The sequence below is a fragment of the Dasypus novemcinctus genome, chromosome 7, assembly GCF_030445035.2.
Source record: "Dasypus novemcinctus isolate mDasNov1 chromosome 7, mDasNov1.1.hap2, whole genome shotgun sequence".
Lineage (NCBI taxonomy): Eukaryota > Metazoa > Chordata > Mammalia > Cingulata > Dasypodidae > Dasypus > Dasypus novemcinctus.
In genome coordinates, this window is record NC_080679.1 from 36,564,587 (window position 1) to 36,590,077 (window position 25,491).

At 40.1% G+C, this 25,491-nt stretch overlaps 1 protein-coding gene across 1 annotated transcript; it reads left to right on the plus strand.

Annotated features, from left to right (window-relative positions):
• The first annotated feature begins 21 nt into the window (after window positions 1-21).
• Window positions 22-23,154, plus strand: IDH1 (isocitrate dehydrogenase (NADP(+)) 1). Its single transcript, XM_058300271.2, has 11 exons — window positions 22-173; window positions 1,147-1,218; window positions 3,553-3,695; window positions 6,555-6,846; window positions 14,098-14,203; window positions 15,340-15,517; window positions 16,778-16,929; window positions 19,263-19,403; window positions 20,282-20,444; window positions 22,239-22,330; window positions 22,740-23,154. The coding sequence occupies exons 3-10, from the start codon at window positions 3,574-3,576 to the stop codon at window positions 22,327-22,329; spliced, it is 1,245 nt and encodes a 414-aa protein (XP_058156254.1). The 5' UTR covers window positions 22-173; window positions 1,147-1,218; window positions 3,553-3,573; the 3' UTR covers window position 22,330; window positions 22,740-23,154.
• Window positions 23,155-25,491: the final 2,337 nt, after the last annotated feature.

A 25,491-nucleotide genomic window follows, 5' to 3' on the forward strand; every position in this document is an offset into this window, starting at 1 on the left:
GAGGGGGCTGGGCCTGGGACCCGACAAAAGCCGGGAAGAGGAAAAACCGTTCCCAGCGCGCTGGTCAGTGGATTTGTGCCGAGACGGCTTGGGAAGCTGCCTGCGTGTGCGCCTTTGGGAACGCGAGTGGCTACGGCGTCCCCGGCTCCTCGCCAGCACGTCTGCTTCTGCAGGTAACCGTAGGCTCCGAGGGGCGGCCCCGACCCCTGGCTGTTAGGGAGGGCTCTGAGTCCGCCGATAGCGGGAGTGGGGAAAAAGGAGGAAAGCTCAGCTCTTGGCCAAGGAGGAAGGAATTCAGCGACCAGGCCTGGGTGCAAGGAAGGGAAGAAACCCAAGTAATGAGTGTAGGAAAGGGAAAGGAGGAAGAGAGGGTGCTGGAATGCTGGACGTATAGAAGGCCAGCTGTTGGGCATAGGAAGGAAGAGTCTGGAGGCGGGGAAGTTAAAACAGTGACAAATGGAAGACCGCGTCTGCTCGAGGGGAGGAAAATCGAGCGGTAGGAGGTTGCTAGCACGCGCGGAAGACCAAGTGTTGTTGGCTGTAGGGGGGATACAGCGTGGGGTAGTGGGGAGCTGAAGCAAAGAGTGGGAGTCCTGGGCTTGGCGTGGACCGAGAGCTGGGGCGGCGAGGGCTGGCCGAGACGCAGGGTGGACGGGTCGGCCTCAGCGGCGTAGAGGGAGCGGAGCTCCAAGTTGTTGTTAGAGAGGTGTGCGCATCCCGGTCGGGGCGGAGTGGGAGGTAAAGAAAGGACACATTCGCCAAGGCTCGGATCTCGATCTCTGAATTACCCCGCTAACTCCCGACGACTGAAATTTAAAGGTCCGGGCAGTGGAGAGGGAGGGGGCCGGCGTGGGGACCTTGGGTTGCAGCTCTGTTGCACAACAGCCACTAGGACGCCTGCAGGCCAGAGCCTGCTGGTTCCAGTTCCGCTCAAGGACGCGAGAACTCCGCGAACGGACGCCGGTGCGCGCAGTTCTGAACCCTCTGGACCTAAAATTGCCCTTTGCCCAACTGGGTATATACTCAGCGCTGTACTTTCAACCAGATAAACCGGGTTGTCTGGTGTTTGAAACAACAAACTGAATCCTCCTGACTAGTGGTATTTTGTCTGTTAAGCTTTTAATTGTTCTTTTTGTTTTGCTTAAGGAGACTAATTTGTCTGCAGCAGAGTCTGCAAGACTGAGCGGTGTTGGGGGTGACTGGAAATTGACTGTAGAGGTGAGAATGAACCATTTCACGTGGCAATACCGGGTTTTCTTGGTCTTGTGGGTGGGGATGGATTAGTGCAAGAGAGTGAGTCAGGAATATTTCGAACGACATATTGGAACTCCTTCCTTGATTCTTTTACTCTATTGTGTTCTTGGTTAGAAACTAATTTTGCCCAGAAATTCTCGTAGTTCATGAACACAGCTTTAAAAAAAATCTGACTAAAAACTCCAGGGTGATGAAAATAAAGTTAATAGGGTGAGCGGCTTGGCTTTCTTAAACTACTCTGTATTATTGTAGGTTAGGGTGTTAGGAGATTGGAATTCAGCAACTTTCTCACTAAATGAACTGGTGCGTTTTGGGCTTGGTAAAGTGCTTCTTAAGGCAGGGTTGGAATGGAGACAAAATCTAAGGAAGGGCAGCTTTGGATAAGTGGACCAGTGGAACCTAATGACTAACCCATGGAATTCAAGTGTAGAAGAAATAGTATAACAGTGCCTTGCACAGTAGAGCCAAGATACACAATAAGGCTTCACTTTTTTTAGTTAAAAGGTTGTGAAAAATATAATGGGAACATATTTTGAGGAAAATTTGAAATGTGTCAGTTATCCATTATGAGATGCAGAAACATCCCTGCAAAAAATATTTGCTTTAACGGAGAAGGAAATACTGAACTCAAAAATCCTGTCATTCAGTCTTGCAAGTTTAAGTACAATATATGACTTTTTATTAACTGTTTGCCATCAAAGCAAAATAGCTAAGTCATAACTCTTGCGTAATGTTAGGTAAAATGTCATATCATAACCAAGTTTATTGCCTCTTTTTTTGTTTTAAGTATAAGGATAGATGTGAAATGGGATTAAACATGCTTAAATAATATACTTTATACTGTAAGTTATACTTAAAAATTACAGATGGAAAGTAAACTTTAGAGTGCTCTATATTATGGGAATCTGTAGTTGGTATTGTGTATACACAATCATAATCAGAAATATAATTCTAGGTTTCCAAGAATAGCCTGTGCCACATCGCCATTTTGTCCCCTCTTCAAGTTCCCTAAATACCCTTAGGGCAGTGATGTTTCACTCACCCGTACCAGTTTCTTCCTTTATTTTATTCAAGTTGAATTCCAGATGGTTCCCCAGTAATGACTTAGGGAACCTCCTAAACAATAAGAGGCAGGATTCTAACTTTGCATATTTGGGAAGTGAAAACAGACTTGGATGCTAGAAATATCTCCTGGGTTGTCATGGGGAACTGAGGCCCTGTATCTACTAACAAGTACATTTTTCATTTAAGGTCCAAATTACTTTGGCCCAGCTTTTTAAGAGAGACTGCTTATAGGCCTCTTACAAAATTTTTTTTTAGGTCAATTCTCTTGATTTTTTCAGGTCTCAGCTGTAGCTCAAGGGGATTAAAGCCATTTACAGTTGTGTTCCTCGAAAAAATTAAAAATTTGATTAGAGTATCATGAGAAGGAATAGAATCCTTTGCAGGTTCAGGACCTTCACTGCCTCTCAGGGAAGAAGCACAGGCCTTTCTTTAAACCTTATGGTTTCCTCTCTTTGAAACGTTTTCCCCTTGCCCTTTCTGAGAATCAGATTGATTTGTATTCACTACTGCCATGTACCCTATTCCTCAAAGTATGTCTCTTACTGAAACAGTGTCACCCACCTGCCACTTACCCTTGCCCACAGACAGCAAGAGGAGCTGTCAACTGGGATACTGTGAAACGTGACAGGGTCATGCTGGGTACTGGACAGTGGCTGTTCTGTGTACAGTCTGTTGTCTCTAGGAAAACTTAGCCCCACCAGGAATTCTCCATCTTTCACTTTTCATGAAAGAGGGTAGTCATTTTAACCAAGGCGGCCTCTTAAAAGGGTAAATACTAGCACTCTTCGTTCTGCTCATCCTGAGAGCCCAGTAAAATGAGGAGTTGGATAGAAGTATTTAAATAAACACCATACTCTGGAAGTCTTCTCATTTTATGAGACTTAAGCCAACAGTTGAGAATGAGATTATTAAGGACTTATTACATAGTGAGGCTCCACCATGCCCCTGGAGTAGCTATGGGCAAGCTATTTTTCTTTTACCAAAGTAAAATGGGGAAATAATTTCCATCTTATTAGGGTTGTTGTGAGGGCTGACCTGGAAACCACATGAGTAGCTTCTAGCAGTTCTTGAATTGAGAAGGTGCTCAGTTCTAATGGTAATTGTAATTATTATGAGCTTTTCAGGCAATTTTGTTATTATAAATTGTTCTTCTAATAGACACCAAAATATTTTTGTTTCTACTTGCTGATAAAATAGATCAAAGACATGTGTCTTATCTTTTTCTTTCTAAAGGTTTCCTTTATCAGATTCAAAATGTCTCCTAAAATCCATGGTGGTTCTGTAGTAGAGATGCAAGGAGATGAAATGACAAGAATTATTTGGGACTTGATTAAAGAAAAACTGATTTTACCCTATGTGGAATTGGACTTGCACAGGTAAATGAATTACTCCTACTAGCAAAACTCAGAAGGCAGAATCTAAATAATTTCAGGATTTGTTTAGCTGTTTTACAGAGATATAACTGGATCTTGCAAAAAAAGCTTTTGGGGGATAGGGCTTGATGAAGGCAGATGAATATTCCATTTTAATTTTAATTTTTTAATTTTAATTTTTTATTTCTTTCTCCCTGCCTCCCCCACAGTTGGCTGCTCTCTGTGTCCATTTGCTGTGTATTCTTCTGTGACGGCTTCTATCCTTATCAGCGGCACCGGGAATCTGTGTTTCTTTTTGTTGTGTCATCTTGTTGTGTCAGCTGTCTGTGTGTGCGGTGCCATTCCTGGGCAGGCTGCACTTGCTTTCACGCTGGGCGGCCTTCTTTACAGGGCGCACTCCTTGTGCGTGGGGCTCCCCTATGCAGGGGACACCCCTGTGTGGCACGGCACTCTTTGCTCGCATCAACACTGCGCATGGGCCAGCTCCACACAAGTCAAGGAGGCCCGGGGTTTGAACCCTGGACCTCCCATCTGGTAGGCAGACGCCCTATCCATTGGGCCAAGTCTGCTTCCCTTAATTTTTAAATACTGCTAGAAAAACTGGAGTTATCTCTGTTCTGAAGTCAAGGATTGTGAGAGAAACAAAGTGATTTCCAAGCTTCTGTTTCTTGTGAAGGTTTTATTTGTAATAAGCAGCACCATCAGTTGCCAGGAGCAACACAATATATTATTTATGGAAGAGAAAACATAGAGAATGTAAGAAACAGTCAACTAAATAATATTAACAATTTATCTTTTCAAGGTCCATTTCTATCACTCTATTTAAATAGCCAAAGGATTTTTTCCCCTTTGCATGCCTTATTTTTTGCCTTTTTAATAAATTGTGGGACAAAAAGAACTCCTGAAGTTATTTAATCCAACCCCCACTTTCTGGCAGAAGTTCCTTTATACCATTTGTATTCTAAAGCCTTTGCCCTATGTTTAAAGAGTTTTGGAACAGATGTGAAAGTTCTACATCATTATCTCATTTTTCTTCCAGTATGTAACTTGCTTATGCTCATTATACATTTGAATTTGGTAGAAAACAATTTTTATAAGAGTGAAGTAGCTGAAGACTAATATGGCAAAATGTTGAGCAATACTTTTCAACCAAATGATTGGCCACAATAAATGTTTGTCTTGACCAAAAGTTATTCATCAGAATGTGTCCAGAGGACCTAATATTTGCTTGGGTGTAGACTTTTAATTCACATGGTATTATTAGATGCCCTTTTAAATTGCTCTAAGCTGAAGCTGCTGACAATCTCTATATTATAAGTGTGACAAGGAGCAAAATACCTGTAGGTTTTGACCAAACATATAGGAATTTAAAAATAAAACATAGAGGCATTAAAAAAATCTTCCCACGTGGATTAAAGTAGTATTTATAACTTCTGTTTCAGAACTTTATGTGGCAACAGGTATTCCAGAGAACTTGCACTTATATTAGTTGCAAAGATATATTGTGCTTCTTTAACCTGGAGGCGTAAGGAGTGTTATAAGATACCATGCCTAGAAAGAAAAAGTCAATGGGAATAAAGAAAAATTGGAGGCTCAAACAAGTATTGGATTGTTCCAGAATTGCTATTACTACATGTCTGGTTCTTTTTGAGGGGGATGAAACTGTTTGTTTGTTTCATTGTATGTAGGCTAACAGTGGGCAGGCCAGTTATTTGTTCTTTTCTCTTAGAAATGTTAAGAAGAGAAGCAGAAGGCCACAAATTCGCTGGTAGATTGTTCTGGTGAGAAATGGCTCCTAGGAGCATGCAAACTGCTGACCGTGCTTCTTTTCTGAGTTAGGATTAGACATTTGTAGATACTCAGCATTTCCAACACGAGAAGATAAGAGAGTTCATAGCTTTGTTGGAGTATATGATTACCTAAGGTCAAGTAGTTCGAAAGTATTTTTATTTAGAAATTTGCATTATGAGTTGGGATATCTAAGGAAAGGAATGTGTAAGAACTACAAAGAGGAATCTAGAGGCTTAATGATTCAGCAAGTTTTGAAAGCATCCTTTTTTTCAAAGCCTTGGATAATAAAATAGCTACATTATTGTTTTGTTTCTCCTGCTTTTGACAAACTACTACATACTTTATTTACCTAAAGCTTTGCAGTCACTTTCTATGCTCTGCACAACCAACATTCCTTCCAACTCTGAATGACCAGCAGTCTGGGTGTTGATATGTGTTATGCCATACCCTGTGGTGTATACAGGAGCATGGGTGGATTCCATTACTGATCAAAAAAACTGCAGGTTTGTTTCCAGAACAAAGAAGCTTGCCCAGGAATAAGGGAAAACTTCATCTTATGATTACTAGTATTACTAAAGGTACTGCCATGTTTAACTTCCACCATTTTAATGCCAAAGTACAAACTCCTTTTGAGATTCCTGCCCCTTTTTTAAGCATAGTGTTTACTTGGGGAAAAATAAGGTGTACCTGAGCTTATATTTTTATGGTAATTATAGGGGAAGAAACCAGACTAAAGAGTTGCTGGTATGCTGCTGTTGCCTCTATATGGTGAAAAGCAGGCAAAGGGGCAGAGTCCAGTTGCTTCTATTCAGTTTCCTGGTAGACAGCTCCCCACAGGGAAACTAGCCTCACTGTCCAGTGTTTCTTAGTGCTTTTTTAGTTGGCAGCCATCTTTCGTGTTTAGGGTGTGCTAAAGTTAAAAAAACTCAAACGGATTTTGGTATAAATTGAGCCTTTACTTCCTGCAGACCAAGTTGTGTGTGTCATCACTGTGGTGGTAGATATGGTTAGTACTATCTGTAATCTATCCATTTTTCTGAAAAGTTACACTTGAAGTTTTTCTCTCTCAAGCTATGATTTAGGCATAGAGAATCGTGATGCCACCGAAGACCAGGTCACCAAGGATGCTGCAGAAGCTATAAAGAAGTATAATGTTGGTGTCAAGTGTGCCACTATCACCCCTGATGAGAAGAGGGTTGAGGAGTTCAAGTTGAAGCAAATGTGGAAATCACCAAATGGCACCATCCGAAATATCCTGGGTGGCACTGTCTTCAGGGAAGCTATTATCTGCAAAAACATCCCCCGGCTTGTGAGTGGATGGGTAAAACCTATCATCATAGGTCGTCATGCTTACGGGGATCAGGTAGGTCATTTTTTTTTTTTTTAAGATTTATTTATTTATCTCTCTCCCCTTCTCCCCACCCACCCCGGTTGTCTGTTCTCTGTGTCTATTTGCTGCGTCTTCTTTGTCCTCTTTTCTTGTTGTCAGCAGCACGGGAATCTGTGTTTTCTTTTTGTTGCATCATCTTGTGTCAGCTCTCTGTGTGTGCGGCGCCATTCCTGGGCAGGCCGCACTTTCTTTCGCACTGGTCGGATCTCCTTATGGGGTGCACTCCTTGCCCATGGGGCTCCCCTATGCTGGGGACACCCCTGCGTGGCACGGCACTTCTTGTGCACATCAGCAGTGCGCATGGGTCAGCTCCGCATGGGTCTGCTCCACACGGGTCAAGGAGGCCCGGGGTTTGAACTGTGGACCTCCCATGTGGTAGATGGACGCCCTATCCACTGGGCCAAGTCAGCCACCAAGTAAGTCATTTTGACACAATCTGATTTTGCTTATTCTTTTATCAGGTCTTGTGGCTGCCCAGCAGTTCCAAGTTAGAAGCGGTTTTTGGTGGTTTTTTTTTTGAGGTACCAGGGCCAGGGACTGAACCCAGAACTTCATATGTGGGAACCCGGTGCTCAACCACTGAGCCATGTTGGCTCCCCTGAGTTGGTTTTTTCATTTGTTTGCTTGCTTGTTTTTGTTTCTAGGAGGCACCGGGGGCCAAACCCAGGACTTCCCATGTGGGAAGCAGGTACTCAACTGCTTGAGCCACATCTGCTCCCTCTTATTTTTTATATTCCCATTAAGAGAGGAATAAAATTGAGAAATGTACATATCTAGTTGCGATTTACCTATATTTAGATTTAGGAAACTACAAATATACTTACAGATAGGGACCTATCTCAACACGAAAGACTTTTATTAAAAATGTTTTTTTTCTTCCTTTATCCTTTTATTAGGTTAATCTATATGATATTGCCACTTGTATGGGTAATTTCATATGGTTGAATCTAATAGTTAGATCACTGCTTCTCAACCATGGCTGTATAAGAGGAACCCCTTCGGAATTTTTGGTGTTTTTGTTTTGTTTTGCCTTTTTTGTTTGTTTCTTTGTTTTAATTCCAATGCCTGAGTCCCCCCTTACACCAGGTGAATGTGAATTTCTGTTAGGTTCAGGCATTTTAAAAAGCTAGTGTACAGAGTCAAGAACCAGCAAAAGGTTATATTAAATATATTTGCTTTATGCATAAAAGGAAAAACTGATTCAGTAGTTTGAGAGCATTGCTTTAAAACATTCCTTTGTGCTTAGAAAAAAGAAGTATAACAGTTTCTGTACTTCTGTACAAGTGGGCTCCTTGACAAGTTGAGCAGAAAAACTACAAATTAAACAAAATCCAAAGTCTGTATTGAAACTAAGGTTTAAGAATTTAATAGGAAACAGCCTGTTAGTCTCAAAAGAACCTTGAAAAACAGGAGTCCCTAATGCTGAAGTCCAAGGCTTGGATGGAACAGTCCTTGGAAACCGTTAGTGGCTGGGGTAGACCACTCTCTGTTCATGGGGCCAGGGTCACTAGGTCATTCCTTGAGGCATCATTTAATTTTGTTCTACCCTGTGGTGGTGCAAACAATCCCTTCATCCTGGCCAGTCACTTCACAGAGGCCCAGTCAAGGGAACGTAGATGTAAATAGCACAGACTCGTTTCTCCTGGGAATACCACTCCAAGCATTTGTGGATTCAGTGGTGACTTTATTTTTGTGTTTTAAATTTTTTTGAATCACTTAGCAGAATGGTGTATTTGTTTATTATATTCCAGGTTAAAAATTCTACATTTCAAGTTTATTCACTAATGGTTTAATAAATAAAGCGCTTACGTTCTTGGGGCTCAGTTTTTTCCTTTTGAGAAATGGGAATAGATTAGCATCCATAGTGAAGGTCTCTATGTGTCAGCAGTGTTCTATGCAGATTGAATGTGTTGTGGGTTTTTTTGTTTTTTGTTTTGTTTTTTTGGTAATCTGACAGATGTTTTTGTTAACTGTCATTAGTTTTGCTGTATACCAACTTGAACAAATAGATGTGGCTGGCACCTGCTGGTACCTGACTTGGAAAACGTTCTAATCAAGTCTTTGAAGAGGGTACAGTACAGCAGAGATTTGTGACTGCCTAGTGTGTGCCAGGCACATTTTTCCACTAGAGCAGCTCAGGCCCATGAGAGAGGTGGCTGTCCTTGGATGCCCCTTCCTAAGAGTCATCAACTTGTTGCACCTGCTTCCAGAATGTTTGCTTCATATGCAATATGTCCAGGGCCAAGTGAGGACCAGAACCTGTCTTTCAATTCTAGATGTTTTATTTCTGCTACATCCAAGTTCCTTCCTTATAAGAGCAATGTAAGAAATAAATGAGATAAGATGACACACATTACTCACTCAAAGCACCTGGCATATAATGAAAAACCAAAAAGCATTTTTAATACTGCAACTATTGTTATTATTATTGTCATCTCTTTTTAGGAAGACTTTCCTGACCCCTAGTCCATGGTTATCTCTGTCCCTCCATCATACTGTAGCATTTTTTTTAAATTAGAGAAGTTACAGGGTTACAGAAAACCATGCATAAAACACAAGGTTCCCATATACCATCCTGTAATTAACATCTTACATTGGGGTGAAACATTTGTTACAATTCATGAAAACACATTTTTATAATTAGACTGTTAACTATAGTCCATGGTTTAACATAGGGTTCATTGTGTAGTGCAGTTCCATGGATTTTTAAATTTTTATGCTATTACCATATATGCAACATAACATTTCCCCTTTTAACCACAATCAGATATATAATTCAGTACTGTTAATTACTTAACAGTGTGCAACTACCACCGCCATCCATCATCAAAATGTTTCCATCATTCCAAATAGGAACCCTGTACATTTTAAGCCTTAACTTCTCAATCCCTGTACCCACCACATCCCATGATAACCTATGTTCTTGATTCTGACTCTGAATTTGCTTATTCTAAGTATTTCATATCAGTGAGCTCATACAATAGTTGTCCTTTTTTGTCCGGCTTATTTTACTCAACATGACATCTTCAAGGTTTATCCATGTTGTCATATGTATCAAAACGTTAGTGTTCTTTATAGCTGAATAATATTCCATTTTGTGTATATAGTATATTTTTCCTATCCATTCATTGGTTGAAAAACACTTGGGTTGCTTCCATCTTCTGGCAATTGTGAATAATGCCTCTATGAACATCGGTGTGCAAATATCTGCTCTAGGCCCTGCTTTTGGGTATACACAGATTAGTGGAATTGCCAGGTCATATGGTAGTTCTGTAACTTTCTGTGGAATTGCCAAACTGCTTTCCACAGTTCTCCTGAAATGTTTCTCCCTGTGGTTCTCATTTGCATTTCCATGATGGCTGATGTTGAGCATTTTTTCATGTGTTTTTTGGCCATTTGTTTATCTTTGGAACCATTCTATTTAAGTTTTTTGCCCATTTTTAAATTGAGTTGTTTATCTTTTTGTTTAAAGTTGAAGGATTTCTTTAAATATTCTGGGAATTAAACCTTTATGGATATGTGTTTTCCAAATATTTTCTCCCATTGAATAGGTTGTCATTTTACTTTATGATAAAGTTCTTCGAGACACAAAAGTTTTTAATTTTGAGGAGATTTCATATACCTATTTTCTTTTGTAGTTTATTGTTTTGTGCTAAGAAACCATTGCCTACCATAACATCCTGAAGATGATTCCCTACATTTTCTTTTAGAAGTTTGATAGTTCTGGCTCTTGTTTAGGTCTTTGATCAAATTTGATAGATTTTTCTTTATAATGAGAGGTAGGGGTCCTCCTTTTCTTTTGTAAATGGAGATCCAGTTTTCCCAATACCATTTGTTGAAGACACGCTTCTTTTCCAATTGAGTGGTCTTTGCCTCCTTGTCAAACATTAGTTGACCATAAATGTGATGGTTGATTTCTGGGCTCTAAATTTGCTTCCACTTGTCTATATGTGTGTCCTTGTGCCAGTTCCATGCTGTTTGATTACTGTGGCTTTGTAGTAAGTTTTAAGATCAGGAATGTGAGTCCTCCACCTTCTTTTTAAAGATGGCTTTGTCTATTTGAGGCCCTTTCCCCTTCTATGTAAATTTGTTGAGTGGCTTTTCCATTTTTGCAGTGAAAGTTGCTGAAATTTTGATTAGGATTGCATTGACTCAATTTGGGTGAGTTACTTTGGGTAGGATTTACATCTTAACGATATTTAATCATCCAGTCCATGAACATGGAATGGCCTTCCAATTAGTTTGGTCTTCTTTGATTTCTTTTAGCAATGGTTTGTAGTGTTCTGTATATAAATCCTTTACATCCTTGGTTAGATTTATTCATAGGTATTTGATTCTTTCATTGCAATTATAAATGGAATTCTTCTTCCAATTGTTCATTTCTTGTGTGTAGAAACACTGCTGATTTTGGGGTATTGATCTTGTGCCCTACTTTGCTGAATTCATTTATTAGCATTAGAGGCTTTGTTGTGGGTTTTTCAGTACATAGGATCATGTCATCTTCAATTGGGGAAAATTTTACTTCTTCCTTTCCAATTTGGATGCCTTGTATTCCTTTTTCTTTCTTAATTGCTCTGGCAAGACCTTCCAGTACAAAGTTGAATAACAGTGGTGACAATGGGCATTCTTGTCTTGTTCTTGCTCTAAGAGGAAAAGCTATCAGTCTTTTACCATTAAGTGGTATGTTAGGTGTAGGATTTCACAGATGCCCTTTATCATGTTGAGCAATTTTCCTTCTATTCCTAGTATTCTAAGTGTTTAGTGTAGCTACCTCAGTTCTCTTTTGATTACTATTTGCATTATATATATATTTTTCCATCCTTTCACTTTAAGCCTACCTGTGTCTTTGAATTTAAGGTGAGTTGCTTGAAGATAGCATATAGTTGGATCATGATTTTTATCCAGTCTGTCTATCTCTGCCTTTTGACTTGAGAGTTTAATACATTTACATTTAAAGTCACTATTGACATGGTTACTGATGGAAATCGGCACTCAATCTAATAGGGACTCCCTTGTACATAACACCTTGCTTTTTTTTTTTTTTTAAAAGGTTCATTTATTTATCTCCCCTTCCCCCCGATCCCACCCCCCACCCCGGTTTTCTATTCTCTGTGTCCATTTGCTGCGTCTTCTTTGTCTGCTTCTGTTGTCAGTGGCATGGGAATCTGTGTTTCTTTTTGTTGTGTCATCTTGTTGTGTCAGCTCTCCTTGTGTGCAGCACCATTCTTAGGCAGGCTGCACTTTCTTTCGCACTGGGCGGCACTTCTTGTGCGCATCAGCACTGTGCATGGTATAACACCTTGCTTTTCTCTTGCAGCTTTCAGAACTCTCTCCTTGTTCTTTGCATTCAGTAGTATGATCAATGTATAATGGGTGTTTTTATCCTGTTTGGTGTTCTCTGGGCTCTTTGAATGTGCATACCCATGTCTTTTGCTATGTTTGGGAAGTTCTGTGTCATTATTTCTTTGACTATTCCTTATGCCTCTTTCTTCTTCTGGGAGTCCCATAATGTAAATATTGTATACTTGATGTATCCCGGAGGTGTCTTGGGCTCTTTTCACTTCTTATATCTTTTTTTTCCCTACTCCTTAGCCTCCCTCATTTCCAGTATCTTTGTTTCAAGTTCACTTATTCTTTCTTCTCCCAGCTCCAGTCTGCTTTCAAAATCCTCCTGGAAATTTTTCATTTCAGTTACGGTATTCTTCAACTCTGGTAGTACTTTTTGGTTCCTTTTTAAAAATCTATCTCTCTAATAAGATTCTCATACTGCTCATTCATTGTTTTCCTGATATGCTTTAGTTATTTCTCTGTATTTTCCTTTATCTCCTTGAGCGTTTTTAAGATCATTTTTTAAAGGACTCACTTTGGTATGTTCATATTCTCACCTTTTTCGTTGGTTTTTTATCCTCTTTGGATGAGCCATCATTTCCTGGTTCTTTGTCTTGTATTTTTGTTGCACACTGTACATTATAATATTTTAAAAATGTTAACTCTAGGATTTATTCCCTGAGAATTTGTTTCTTTATTTTGTGACCAGTTGGTGATAAGATAGAGATATTCTTGAGCTTCAGCCCTCCTATCAGGAAGGTCTCTTCATGGCAAATACAGAGTCCAGGGTCTTCCCTGTCTTTTCTGGGATTATACTTGTTAGTTATTATGGAGTTTCCCTGTTCACAGGCATTTGAGTGCCCTCTCTTATTTCCAGGGGACATACCTCTCTCTCCCAGGTGTTTAAAGTTAGCAAGCCTTTGCCCCTGACTGTCTGCCTTCTTAGTTTCTTATATTCCTTTTGTTTTCAAGCTGCTTTTCATCTGGAGAGTAAATTTTGGGAGGGAGGCACGCAGAGAGAGGAGTTTCCCAGGTCTGTCTTTCCGAGCCCAGAGAGGGCCAGGGATCCACAAAGGGTGCACAGACTAGCTCCAAAGTGCCCTGGGGAAGGGACCAGGAATGGCAGGAGCTTCTGCCATGGCTCCCCAGTGCTAATCTTTCTTGACCTGCCCAGCAAATGCAGCCCTTGAACTTGTCCCCCTCGACCCTGTTGGGACAATCACCACCTCAGAGCCATACCCCCAGCAATCTGAAGTTATTAATCAGAAGCTGGGAATGTCGGGGATGGGCTCCAGTAACTGCCAGGTAGAGAGATCACCTCACTGGTCTGTACCATAATTGACCAGCTTCTTTCTCCCATAATTTACCAGCTTCTTTCTCCCACCCTTCCCTGGATGCCATATAGTGTTCTATTGGCCTCTGGAGTTTCATAATAGTTGTTTAGACAGTACTTGCCTGTTTAATAGTTCTGGTGGAAGAATTAAATCTTGGAGCTTTCTACTCTGCCATCCTCCCACAATCCATTCAATCCTATAGCATTTTAATCTATGCCGCCTTCTGACATTTGAAAGCTTCTTATGTTTTACCTTATATTATTGTCTGTCCTCTGTATCAGGGCTCAGAAAACTGCCCTTTACAAAGTAGGCATGCAATATGTATTATTGATTTATTTTATTGTTAGTGCATTCCCACTAACTAGCTTTGGGAACTCTCTAGATGTCTTTGTCCGCATTTCTAAAAAAAGAAGATTAAGTTCTACTTCCCAGTTTGTTGAGTTATTGTCCAGCTCTATGCACTATGATCCCCCCACCCTTTATAATTCCTGTTCGGGTATTTTTTTTCTTATTGTTCTTAAGAAATTACATTTTCTCATAACTTTCTTTTTCCCCTGTGCAGTATAGAGCAACTGATTTTGTTGTTCCTGGACCTGGCAAAGTAGAGATATCCTACACACCAAGTGATGGATCCCAAAAGGTGACATACTTGGTACACAACTTTGAAGGTACATATGATTCCATTAGAAGCCACTTCTTTTGCTTGTTTCTGTTTTGTTTTGTTTCTGAAACAGATCATTTAGATGGCATTATTACTGGTTTTATAAAGGTAGTTGTGTGGGTGCCTGGAAGTACGACTTGTATCTGCAACATTTCTGCAGGACCCAAAATCTACCATAAAGTAATTAGCTTCCATGCATTCCTGTTGTATGGGAAAAGGTACAAAAGGGTCAGCTACTTAATTGGGAATATATATAGTCAAAGACAATTAGATAATTATGCATTTTTCTTAAAACATAGAAGGAAGATTGGCAAGAATCTGTCCTGCATAAATTCTATAGTTTAAACATTAATAGCCCTGTCATGTAATCCTGCCCTTTGATCTGGTAGGGTTTGTACTTGACCCTTGCCTAAGGATCATTAGCTTTTTGCAGCTGCCTCCACAATGTTTGCTTCATATGGGCTATGTATTTGCTGAAATTTTTTTCTTGACCTTCTGGGTATTTATCCTTTGAAAGTGGCACATTGACTTTTTGCCTTTTCTTCCCAAGCCATCGTGCTGCTTTATTCAAAGCCCATTATGGCAAAAGGCACCCAGACCCTCTTTCTCTACTACTGAAGTTCTTAAAAACATGTACACAAACAAAATCCATACCTACCTAGCTGTTGTTTTCCTTGTCTCTTCCAAATATCATTTTTTAGAATCTGGCTCTACCTTTTGAGCTCAAGTTGTGAAACACCAGTGATTACATGAAGCATAACTGTTAGAATAGGAACTTCTACTACCCTCCAGAAAGCCTTCCAGGAAATAAGGAATTTTCATTCAGTGTTTGAAAGGTAAATTTTGCTTAATGGCTGAGGATCAAGTGCACATCTGAAATGTACTTCCTTAAAGACCATTTGTTTTTTCTCATTTCTATTATACTACCCAAAACAATTTAGATTGTCTTTGTCTAGAACTGGCTTTGTTGCTGTTATGTACCTCAGAAGCTCATGGACTATTCAGGTTAGAAGCCAGGCTAGAATTTTTTTTAAGCCAGACATGAGAATGGAGTTGTTTGACAGTAGTGGGATGGCTTTAATCTTGTTATGACGGTACTTGTTTACCTTTCTCCTGTTTTCTCTAATCCGTTTATCCCCACAGAGTGTGGTGGTGTTGCCATGGGGATGTACAATCAGGATAAGTCTATCGAAGATTTTGCACACAGTTCTTTCCAGATGGCTCTGTCTAAGGGTTGGCCTTTGTATCTGAGCACCAAAAACACTATACTGAAGAAATATGATGGGCGTTTTAAAGACATCTTTCAGGAGATATATGAGAAGTAACTACAGTTCTTTTTTCCTTTTCCTTTTTTCTCAAGTAAACTGTTATTTGTGTACTTATCCTTTTGATTCTAGGGCAAATCAAGTGAAGACCATCGCTGTCACTTAAAGATTAGGAGTGAAAACAAAACCAATTGTCTTTAGAAGGTAAACATGTTGTAAAGTAAGGGCCCCACATTTAATTTCCAGAGCCAGGGTCTTTTAATGTTTAAATAAAGATAACATATAAGTGATAGAAAGTTCTAGTATTTTTTGAGTCAGGCCTGTTTCCATCTTTTTTGAAACCCATTGTTTTTGTTATGATTTAAAACTCTGCCTTAGTGTGGTCATTTGAACTTAAGTCTACGTTTTTAATTATTGTGGCAATGGCAAGTGAGCATATGTTGACTTTTTTTTTTTTTTTTTTTAATTTATTTCGACCCTTCCCTCCATTGTCTGCTCTCTGTGTCCACCCGCTGTGTGTTCTTCTGTGTCTGCTTGTATTCTCATTAGGTAGCACTGGGAACTGATCCTGGGACCTTCCAGAGTGGGAGGGAGGTGATCATTCTCTTGAGCCACCCTAGCTCCCTGGTCTGTTGCATCTCTTATTGTCTCTGTTCTGTGTCTTTTTGTTGGGTCATCTTGCTGTGTCATCTCTCTGTGTGAGCCAGCCTGCCTTCACCAGGAGGCTGTGGGCATCAAACCCTGGACCTCCTATATTGTAGACAGGAGCCCAATTGCTTGAGCCACATCCACTTCCCATGTTGACTTTTAAAATAGCATAACTCCCTTTTAGTGTTCAGACAGGGCACAGGGTTTAAATGACATGTCTTTACTGAGGCATTTTGATTCCTCTTCTGGCTACCCATCAACTTAATACAGCCTAGAACATCCTGAATTAGATCTTTGTCCTGAATGATATCAAGCAGCAGAATAGTCTTTTCTTCCCCTTGATTATATCCCTAATAAGTTGAATCTCAATCTAATCAGTAATGTATTGTTAACTATGGCAAGTGGTATATGAGATTCTCTACTGTCTTTCTTAATTCTAATATCTTATCTGTAAGGTGGGTAAAATTGCTCTTGCAGATGGGGTAATTGGGTTTTGGGGTTTCACAGCTAGAAAATGAGGGGCAAGGATTGAGCCCATGAACTTGGGAACTGTGTTCATGCTGCTTCTGCTAAAAAATGCTGCTCCCTGTCCCTTTTGGAGAAGCAGATGACATTCCTAGCAAAACTCATTTCCTTCTGGTGTTCTCTTTTCTCTCTTCATTTCTTAGGAAATACAAATCTCAATTTGAAACCCAAAAGATCTGGTATGAACATAGGCTCATTGATGACATGGTGGCCCAAGCCATGAAATCAGAGGGAGGCTTCATCTGGGCCTGTAAAAACTATGATGGCGACGTACAGTCAGACTCTGTGGCCCAAGGTAGGCACGGAGGACGGAGTAGATTTGGAGGTTGGCCTGCAGCAGTGTTAGGGTGCAGGGGGTGGGGGGCGGGAGATGTTGTAGCCCTTTGTAAGATTCGTAAAATGTTAAGTTGAAGGCTTCCAGGACCAGATTCTCATCTGAGAGAAAGGAATTTAAGCTCAGACTAGGGAAGGGTCTTCATCCAAGGTAGCTTGAGTGGGTTGAGAGTCCTCTAAGTTTATCACTCAACTTTTTTCCCAACCTAACATTTCATAGTGTCCAACTGCCTGATCCCAAAATCATTCCTTTTCCCTGCCTTTATTTTCCATCTGGTGGGAACATAAAAACCAGGATACCTGCAGCACGTAGGCAAGGGCCCTGGGTTGTCTAATATCCAAGGAACTCTCCCAAGAGCGCATTCATCTGGCAGCAGGTACTAATTGTGCTCCTTCTGCTAGCCTTGAAACCTGTTCTAGTACTTTATAAAACAAATGTCTTTACTGCTAAGCTTTAATCATGAAGAAATTGAGCAAGGAAGTACGGGGCTGACCACAAAGTCCAGGAATGAAGGGTTTCATACCAAGGGCAAGGGTCTAATCAGCAGAAAGTCTCCTGATTTCCTCAGCACCAAGTTCTCTTCAATTTTATTTATCCCATGGTAGCTATGTAAACTTTAATCTCCCCAGATAAATGTTTGTATTAATTCTGATTGTATTTGCTTTTCTCCAGAAAATTCTCCTTTTCTTTGTCTTATAGAAAGTTAAGCACCTCCTATCAGTTTAAAAATCAGTACACAAACCCAGGAAAGATAATTTTTATATCAGATAAATGAGTTACTCAACTTTCTCTGGCCTCATTCATTTTCTCTAAGGCCTCACACCATTTGCGAGGAAGGACAGTACAATAGCGGAAAAATGTTGCTTTGTGATGGCTCCATGGCAGATGATCAGGAAAACAAGATATGATATGATATGATATGATATGATATGATATGATATGATATGATATATGATATGATAATCACTGTTCTTGAAAAGAAATCCAGAATCATTCCAAATGTCCTCATGGCAAGAAGAGATTATATGGAGGAATATTAAAAATGTATATATGAATTATATAATAGAATTTCAAAAGACTTTGAAATAGGAGCTCTGCAGTACAGTGTCCAATCATGCTTTAGTAAGAGGTCTGTAGATAAATGTGACCTCAAGCCAGAGAAACAGATTATATAGTGCAGAGCTGTCCTCATATCCACTCTTCTCTGGAGGGATAAAGTACTTGGGTCCTGCACCAAACATTTTGCTTATTCCCTCAGGTTTGGCCACCAACTAGTGCCTCCTAATAGTACAGGATAGGCAGACTTCACAGTGGTATGACCCTGAACTTCTCCAATCAATAAATACTTATTTAAATTTATACTGAGGCCTCAGGCCAAAGGAGCTACTGCTGAAATTTCTAACTATACTCAGAGATAGTGAAAAATCAAATAATTGTTAATCCACTTACTTAGAGATGGTAGAGTTGATCTCAGACCAAAAAAACAAAACTGCAATCTATCATAAATTTACATTATTAATTTGACAGATTTTTATTGGGAGGTAACAAAAAAATGGGTTCTTTGAATTGAGGTATAAAATAGTGAATAAAGAAGAAAAATCAGTTGTATAGATGGGAAAGTTGTAATGTGGTTCTCTGAATAGAAAACCATGGAATAGAGTTGGTTGGTTGGGATTGCTAAAGAGAAAGGCAGGGCAAGTGAAATGTTCTCCCATCCATCCCATCCTGTTTTCAAGTGCCTTTTCTACCCAGTAAGTCTATGAGCAGCTTGAGGGCAGGAGACAATTCGTATTTATTTCCTCCAAACTACAGAGAATCTGTACCTAAGAATAACAATAATATGTTGAGCCCTTACTCTGAGGCAGGTGCTATTCTTAAAGGACACAAATAATACATTCTTTCCACATATATATTTATAAATATATATAATATTCATGTATTTCTCCCAGTAACCCAGTAAGGCAGATGTTTCTATTATCCCTTATTACAGATAAGAAAACTGAGGCACAGCAGCTAGGAGAGCTAGAATGGAATCCAAGCAATCAGAACTGGAGCCCTTGGGGAGAAGGAGAAATAGTAAAGAAAAAGTGCAGGCTTTCCAGACCCTTTGGCTTTGAGACCCGAAGCAGTGGCCCTGCTTTCTGAAAGGCAAAGGAGGGAAGTAGGGATGACTGCACAGACCCATGTTCATTTGTTCCCCAAGACCAGTCAAAATGACATCATTTGTTCTCATCCGTGAGAGCCCCGTGCTCTTCATGTAGCTGAACCAGGGCTCCATGCTCTGCCTCTTACAGGTTTTGGCTCTCTTGGCATGATGACCAGTGTGCTGCTCTGTCCAGATGGCAAGACAGTAGAAGCAGAGGCTGCCCATGGGACAGTAACACGACACTACCGCATGTACCAGAATGGACAGGAGACGTCTACCAATCCCATTGGTAAGATACTGCTTACATCTGCATTGATTTCTTATCAGAGTAGAGGTCTCCAAAGGAATGCAGGTGTTTTTCCTTGGTTTCCCTCTGTTGGACATGCAAAGTCATTACCAAGTCCCTGGTTTGTCTTACTCATCAGCTATTTTAACATGCTTCTGGATATAGACAATATATTCTTTTCTGTTTTGTGGGAGAATATACCTTACAGACAAGAATGTTATCAACAAGCTCTTTCCTTTTCCTCTAGTGCAGTGAAATATCACATAAGGCTAAGACTCTAAAAGCCACATGGATAGAGCCTTCCAACAAGGTTTCAAGGACAGCACTTTGAAAAGAGATTACAGGTAGTGGATGTGGCTCAAGCGGTTGAGTGCCTGCTTCCCACACGGGAGGTCCAGGGGTCAGTTCCTGGTGCCTCCTGTAAACAAAAAAACAAATGAAAAAACCAACTCGGGACAAATGAAAAAACCAACTCGGGAGCCAAGGTGGCACAGTGGTTGAGCGCCAGCTTCCCATGTATGAGGTCCTGGGTTTGATCCCCAGCCCCGGTACCTCAAAAAATAAAAGAGATTATAGAAAAAGAAGACCTTTTTCAAATTAGCAAATGCATTAAGCTTTGAGCAGTAATACCACACCCATGAAAATGTACTTTCTTAAAATTCTGGCAAAACCCAAGTCTTTTCCTCTATAGAAATGCAGATTTTTAAAAAAAATTTCTATTTGATGAAATATTTCCATCTCTTCTAAACCTAATAGCCCGTGTGGATAGCATCTAATGAAGATAGTCACCTAAACAAAGAACTGTTCCATTTTTGTGAACTATGAAATAATTTTGAATCATTATAACTGGTTTGATTGAAGTGTGCTTATTCCCCTCTCAGCTTCCATTTTTGCCTGGACTAGAGGGTTAGTCCACCGAGCTAAGCTTGATGACAACAAAGACCTTGGCTGCTTTGCACAGGCTTTGGAAGAAGTCTGCATTGAGACCATCGAGGCTGGCTTCATGACCAAGGACTTGGCTGCTTGCATTAAAGGTTTACCCAAGTAAGTGTAGATGCCCTAAACTCTGAGCAAATTACCACTGGTCCTCACTGAGCTCAAAACTTGAGTATTTTCTGGAATTATATAAATTATTATTCATGGTCTAGTTCAGAGGTCAGCAAATACTATTCTGTAGATTGTCAGATGGTAAAAAATTTGTGGATTGTGGATTGTACAGTCTCTTACTACTACACACCTCCTCAACTCTGCCTCTGCTGCTGTCATGGGAAAGCAGAGCTAATCTAGGAACAAATGGATGTGGCAGTATTCCAACAAAACTTTGTGTAGAATACAAAATTGCAAGCCAGATTTGGCCCCTTGGTCAATCTGTAGTTTGCTAGCCCCGATCTACAAGCAATTATTGAATGACAAGGTTCTGTTTAATTTTAAGAAGAGAATTATAGACAAGTAGAATCGAAGGACCTCAGAGGCTATTTTGTTCTATCTCTTAATTTTCTTTACTTTACAACTGAGTAAAATGAGCAGCACAAGTATAAGATGTCCAGTTGGTAATAGTCCTTTCCTAATATTCTGCAACCAGCAGTCAGACATCGCAGAGCTCCATGCACTGTACAAGATTTTTCTGAGAACATGGTAGCCAGTGTCCCTGTGCTATTAGCTGCTAATCAGAGACTCCTCCCCCCAGAGAAAGACCTGGTTACTGTGATTCACCTCAAAAACACAAATACCATGCCCCAGCTGATAGGTCCTTAGAAATCTCAGGGTCAGTATACCCCATTTCTTAGTTTGCCAAATGGCTGCTGATACAATGTACCAGAAATGGGTTGACTTAAATAATGGCCAAGAAATGTCCAAATCAAGGCACCATCAGAGATATTTTCTCACCAAAATCAGCTATTGGTAATCTTGGCGTCCTGCCTCATGGCAGGGCTTGTCTCCTCAGCCTTGAGCTCCTCCATGGGCCCAGCCTGTTGGAAAGTTTGTACTTAAAGTACACTTTGGCTGTTAACAATCCTTGAGTCCTCTCTCACATAGCAGTCACAAATGGCTGCTTCCTTTCTCCATTTATATCAGACCCAGTAAGAGGGCAGAGACCAAAGCTGACTGAAGCCTCACTAGTCTAATCAAAAGCTAGAATCCAGTCAGAGGCACCTTAACTGAATTTAATGAAATCAAAGGGCCCCACACCTACAGGAATGGATTCGTTTAAGAACAAAATCTTTTTCTGGGATTCAAAATTCAAACGATCTCATCCCCATAATGGGGATATACTCAATCCCTCCAAGATCTGTGGCAAGCATACAGTGTTTGAAATGTTCTTCTCAGTATGGTACATTTGTAATCTATTCATATAGATAATCTATCAGCAGAATTATGTTAACCAACCCGTTGTCTTGCTTCTCCTAAGTAAGACACTGGTAGGAATAGCATTAACGCTTTTTCTACGGACATGTGACTGCTTTGGGAATGTGGGTCCAGGCAGGCTGTACCCTGGAGAAAAGAGTGGGATGATTTGAGTCTCCCAAGCATCAGTCTGAACTGAACACTGATCATTTCACCCTCAAAGCTACACGGCCAGGGAACTAGTGGATGTGTGTGTGCATGAGCCTCCCCCCAGGCTGCCCGTGGAGCTGGAGTCTTGGGACCAGGCCACCCTTTGAACCTTGTGACAGTCATGATCCATAGAATTGCAATTTCTTAACCTTAGTCAGTTTTCTCCTAGAAATAAACAATAACATTTTAAGTACCGTTTCTAGGACTTTTTCAGTACTTGCTACCAGATCAGAGAAAACTAAATTTCCTTGTTTTTGTTTGTTTCTTTTCTTTTCCTATTAGCGTGCAACGTTCTGACTACTTGAATACATTTGAGTTCATGGACAAACTTGGAGAAAACTTGAAAAAAAAACTAGCTCAGGCCAAACTTTAAGGTACCTCAGCTTAGGTCACTAAGGTGATCTGTTCGGTTTTTTTTTTTTTTTTTGGTAACTAGGTCCACTGGTTTACATTTTTCTATATAACTCTCAAGGGTAAAGGCAAAAATCAATTTTTAATTATTTGTTTAGAAGCCTGAAGTTTATCTTTTCTATAAGTTTACAGTCTTTTTCTTGTACCTGCATTTATTGCCACCTTCCTAATGTGGCAGTGGACTTTGTTTCATTTTTTCTAGAAGCAGCCTGGGAATTACTTTAGTACTCATTTCTACTACTCTAACTTTTTCTCATGTTCAGAAATAAATGACCAAAATCAAGGGTGCTTGTTTCAAAAGCCACAGTATTGTTCCCTGAAACATGTGTAAAGTAGAAATTCACTCCCTTCCCTTCCTTATTCCATTACAAGAAGTGGAGCTGTATACTGGACATGAACACGATCTGGAGCAAAATGCATGCGTGCAACTAAAACATGTTGAAGACACTGCTGTCATTTTTGTGAAGAGTTCTTGTTGAATGATTTGAAAATGCTGAATGTTTATGAAGCCACAGGAGAGTTTGGAATCCAGATAAATACTACCTGGAAGTTTGTCCTCAGTATTTATCCCCTCATCCTTCTCTTGTGTAACCTGAGTATTACACTACCCTAATGAGCATATTTCATCCAAGTGCAATAATGCAAGCTGCCTCGTTTTTGGATTTCTGCCAGCCTGATTTGTTTCTTGTGTATATATGTAATTTTTCAGAAGTTTTATGTTCAACACTACTTTAGTCCTGTTCTTCATCTGAACTGTTAATTTTAATAAAAATCCAGTGCTGATGTCTGTTCGAGGCTTTGGAGTTTTTATTTACCAAGCGCATTTACTTCAGATGCCAGGTCTTAGCCATAGGAATTTGATTAAGAAAAACAACTTTGTCCTCAAAGGGTTTACTCTGGGGGAGATGGAGAAGTAAACAGAGTTAGAGGTGGATCCTAAGGTGAAAGGGAAAGAGGACCAAAGATAGAACCAAAGAGGTAAGTAGGGAATGTTGGAATAGATTCTGTGCATGTGCTGAGAGTTTAGGGATTATCTTGTAAGTTATTAGGGAGCCACTGAAGGCTTTTATGAGGGAAGGCACATGATTGTATTTGCATTTTAAAAATAGCACTCTGGCATTATAAAGAATAGAGTGGGGGTGATGAACACACTTAAGAAAGAAGACCAGTTAGGGAGGCCATTGCAGTTCTTCAGGTGGGAAATGATGATAGTCTGATCTGGGACAGTGGCATTGATTGATGGGACTTGGTGGGACCAATAAGAGTTGGGGTTGAGGGAAGGGAACAAGTCAAAGAGGTTTCCCAAGTCTCTGACTTCACACCTGGTGCCTCCACATCTCGTCCACATCCCAGCAGCCTTAGGAGGCAGGTCCAGTGATGTTTTCCACTCTTCTACCACAAAGATCAGTGACTTAGGGTGGCTATCTCTTGATTATCCCTAGTCTCCCCTCTTGATGGTCTTGGGGTCAGATCCCAGACACTTTCAGCAGTAATCTTGAAGGCCCAAAGAAACATGAAACTTTTCAGAATAATGGCTTATGGCTGATAACAGAGTGAACTTTCCACTCATTTCCCTCAGTACAAACCTCTAGAGAGATACTCCGGTCTAGACCTGCCCTCTGAATTGACAGGAGACCTCTTGAAGTAGAAGAGGCTCACAAGGCGTGAGCAGTTTATTCCTGACCAAACTGAAGTTAGAATCCAGCCCCCGTAAGCTCTCCTGTGGGCAAAAAAATCACAATCATGTCTCACATGAGTTCATCTAAGTCACCCAGGGAAGCCACTCATGGTGCATTCCCTAAAGAAGAGAGAACACAGGCCATCAGCTTCAGAAGAGAAACCTTGAGTAGCTCTTAGGCCAACAACCTTAGAATGGTGTGTGGAAATTAGGATAATTAGTTGGGCAACATGCAAAAGGCTATGACTGGACAAGAAGTTACTCTTCAAGAGAACAATAGACAATGCAACTAGGAAACCAATAGAGTCACCCATCAAAATTGCATGCAACCAGCATCATATTGTAGCACAAAATAACTGATGTGAGATGATGCTGATTCTCTGTCTCCAGTCTTGGCCACTTACTAGAATCAACTTGTGATGAATTAAATCAGAACCTCTGGTGATGGCGCTTGGGTCTGGTCATTTTTAAACATTCACTCAACCATAAATGCTGAGTAAGTGAAAATGTATTTAACAAAAGATATGGCACATAATAGGAGAGCCAATGATAACTAATTTCCTTCCTTAAGGATTCTCCTGAGTAATTTATTTAAAAATCAAATTTTGTTCTCTATGTTCAGGTTGCAAATTTAAGAATATATTCAATGGGGAAAATATTTCAATTATATATAATTAAGAAGGGAAAGGAAATTGAACATCTCTCACTTGATTCTCACCAAAATCTAGGAGATTGGTTGTATATTAATGACTTCTAATGACAAACCAAAAGATTAGAGAGGTTAAGTAACTTAGAGGTGGAGCTGACATGCCCTTGAAAAGAACCACATCTCATTCTATCTGGAAAACGGATATTTTAACCTCAACATACTGGTTAAATATAGCATACCTTTGAAACAGTAGTGTTCCCTCAGATTATTGGACATTTGGTTTTTCAGCAAATTCAAATTGTTTGAACACTTTAAATGTTACATTCAAAAAATATTTGTCAAAATGTCTTTTACAGTCTCTCATTTAAACTTATTACCATCCTTTCAGATTTTTGACTGATCCATTTGCCCACTTCTGTTGATAAAATTCTCAGTCATTTTAAATAGTGTTTTGTTGCACTGTCCATTTGTTCCTTACAGTAGCCCTTGTGGTAGGCAGAGAATCTATCATTGCCAATGATATATTGGGAAAGAATTGAAGGCATTGAGAGGCCTTGATCAAGGTTGCAGAATAAGTCAGTGGTCATTTTGGATTGGACTCATATTGCTGAGTTAGGGCTCTGAGCAAGTTTTTAGATTTGGATGGAAGAAGAAAGCATCACATGGAACAAAATGATGGCACTGGATTGCCAGATTTTCAGTATTCCCTCCATCACTTGTAAATATCCTGGGAGTGGATCAAGATGAGTCTGTGTGGTAACAAAGCCCCACTCCAATGCCTGTCAGGCTCAGCATTT

What these genes read in the sequence shown, in the direction of transcription:
- IDH1 (XM_058300271.2), top strand. Translation starts at nt 3,574, where the DNA reads ATGTCTCCTAAAATCCATGGTGGTTCTGTAGTAGAGATGCAAGGAGAT. An exon ending in CTTGGTACACAACTTTGAAG is followed by an intron (nt 14,204 to 15,339) that starts GTACATATGATT and finishes TTATCCCCACAG; the next exon opens with AGTGTGGTGGTGTTGCCATG. An exon ending in GTCAGACTCTGTGGCCCAAG is followed by an intron (nt 16,930 to 19,262) that starts GTAGGCACGGAG and finishes TGCCTCTTACAG; the next exon opens with GTTTTGGCTCTCTTGGCATG.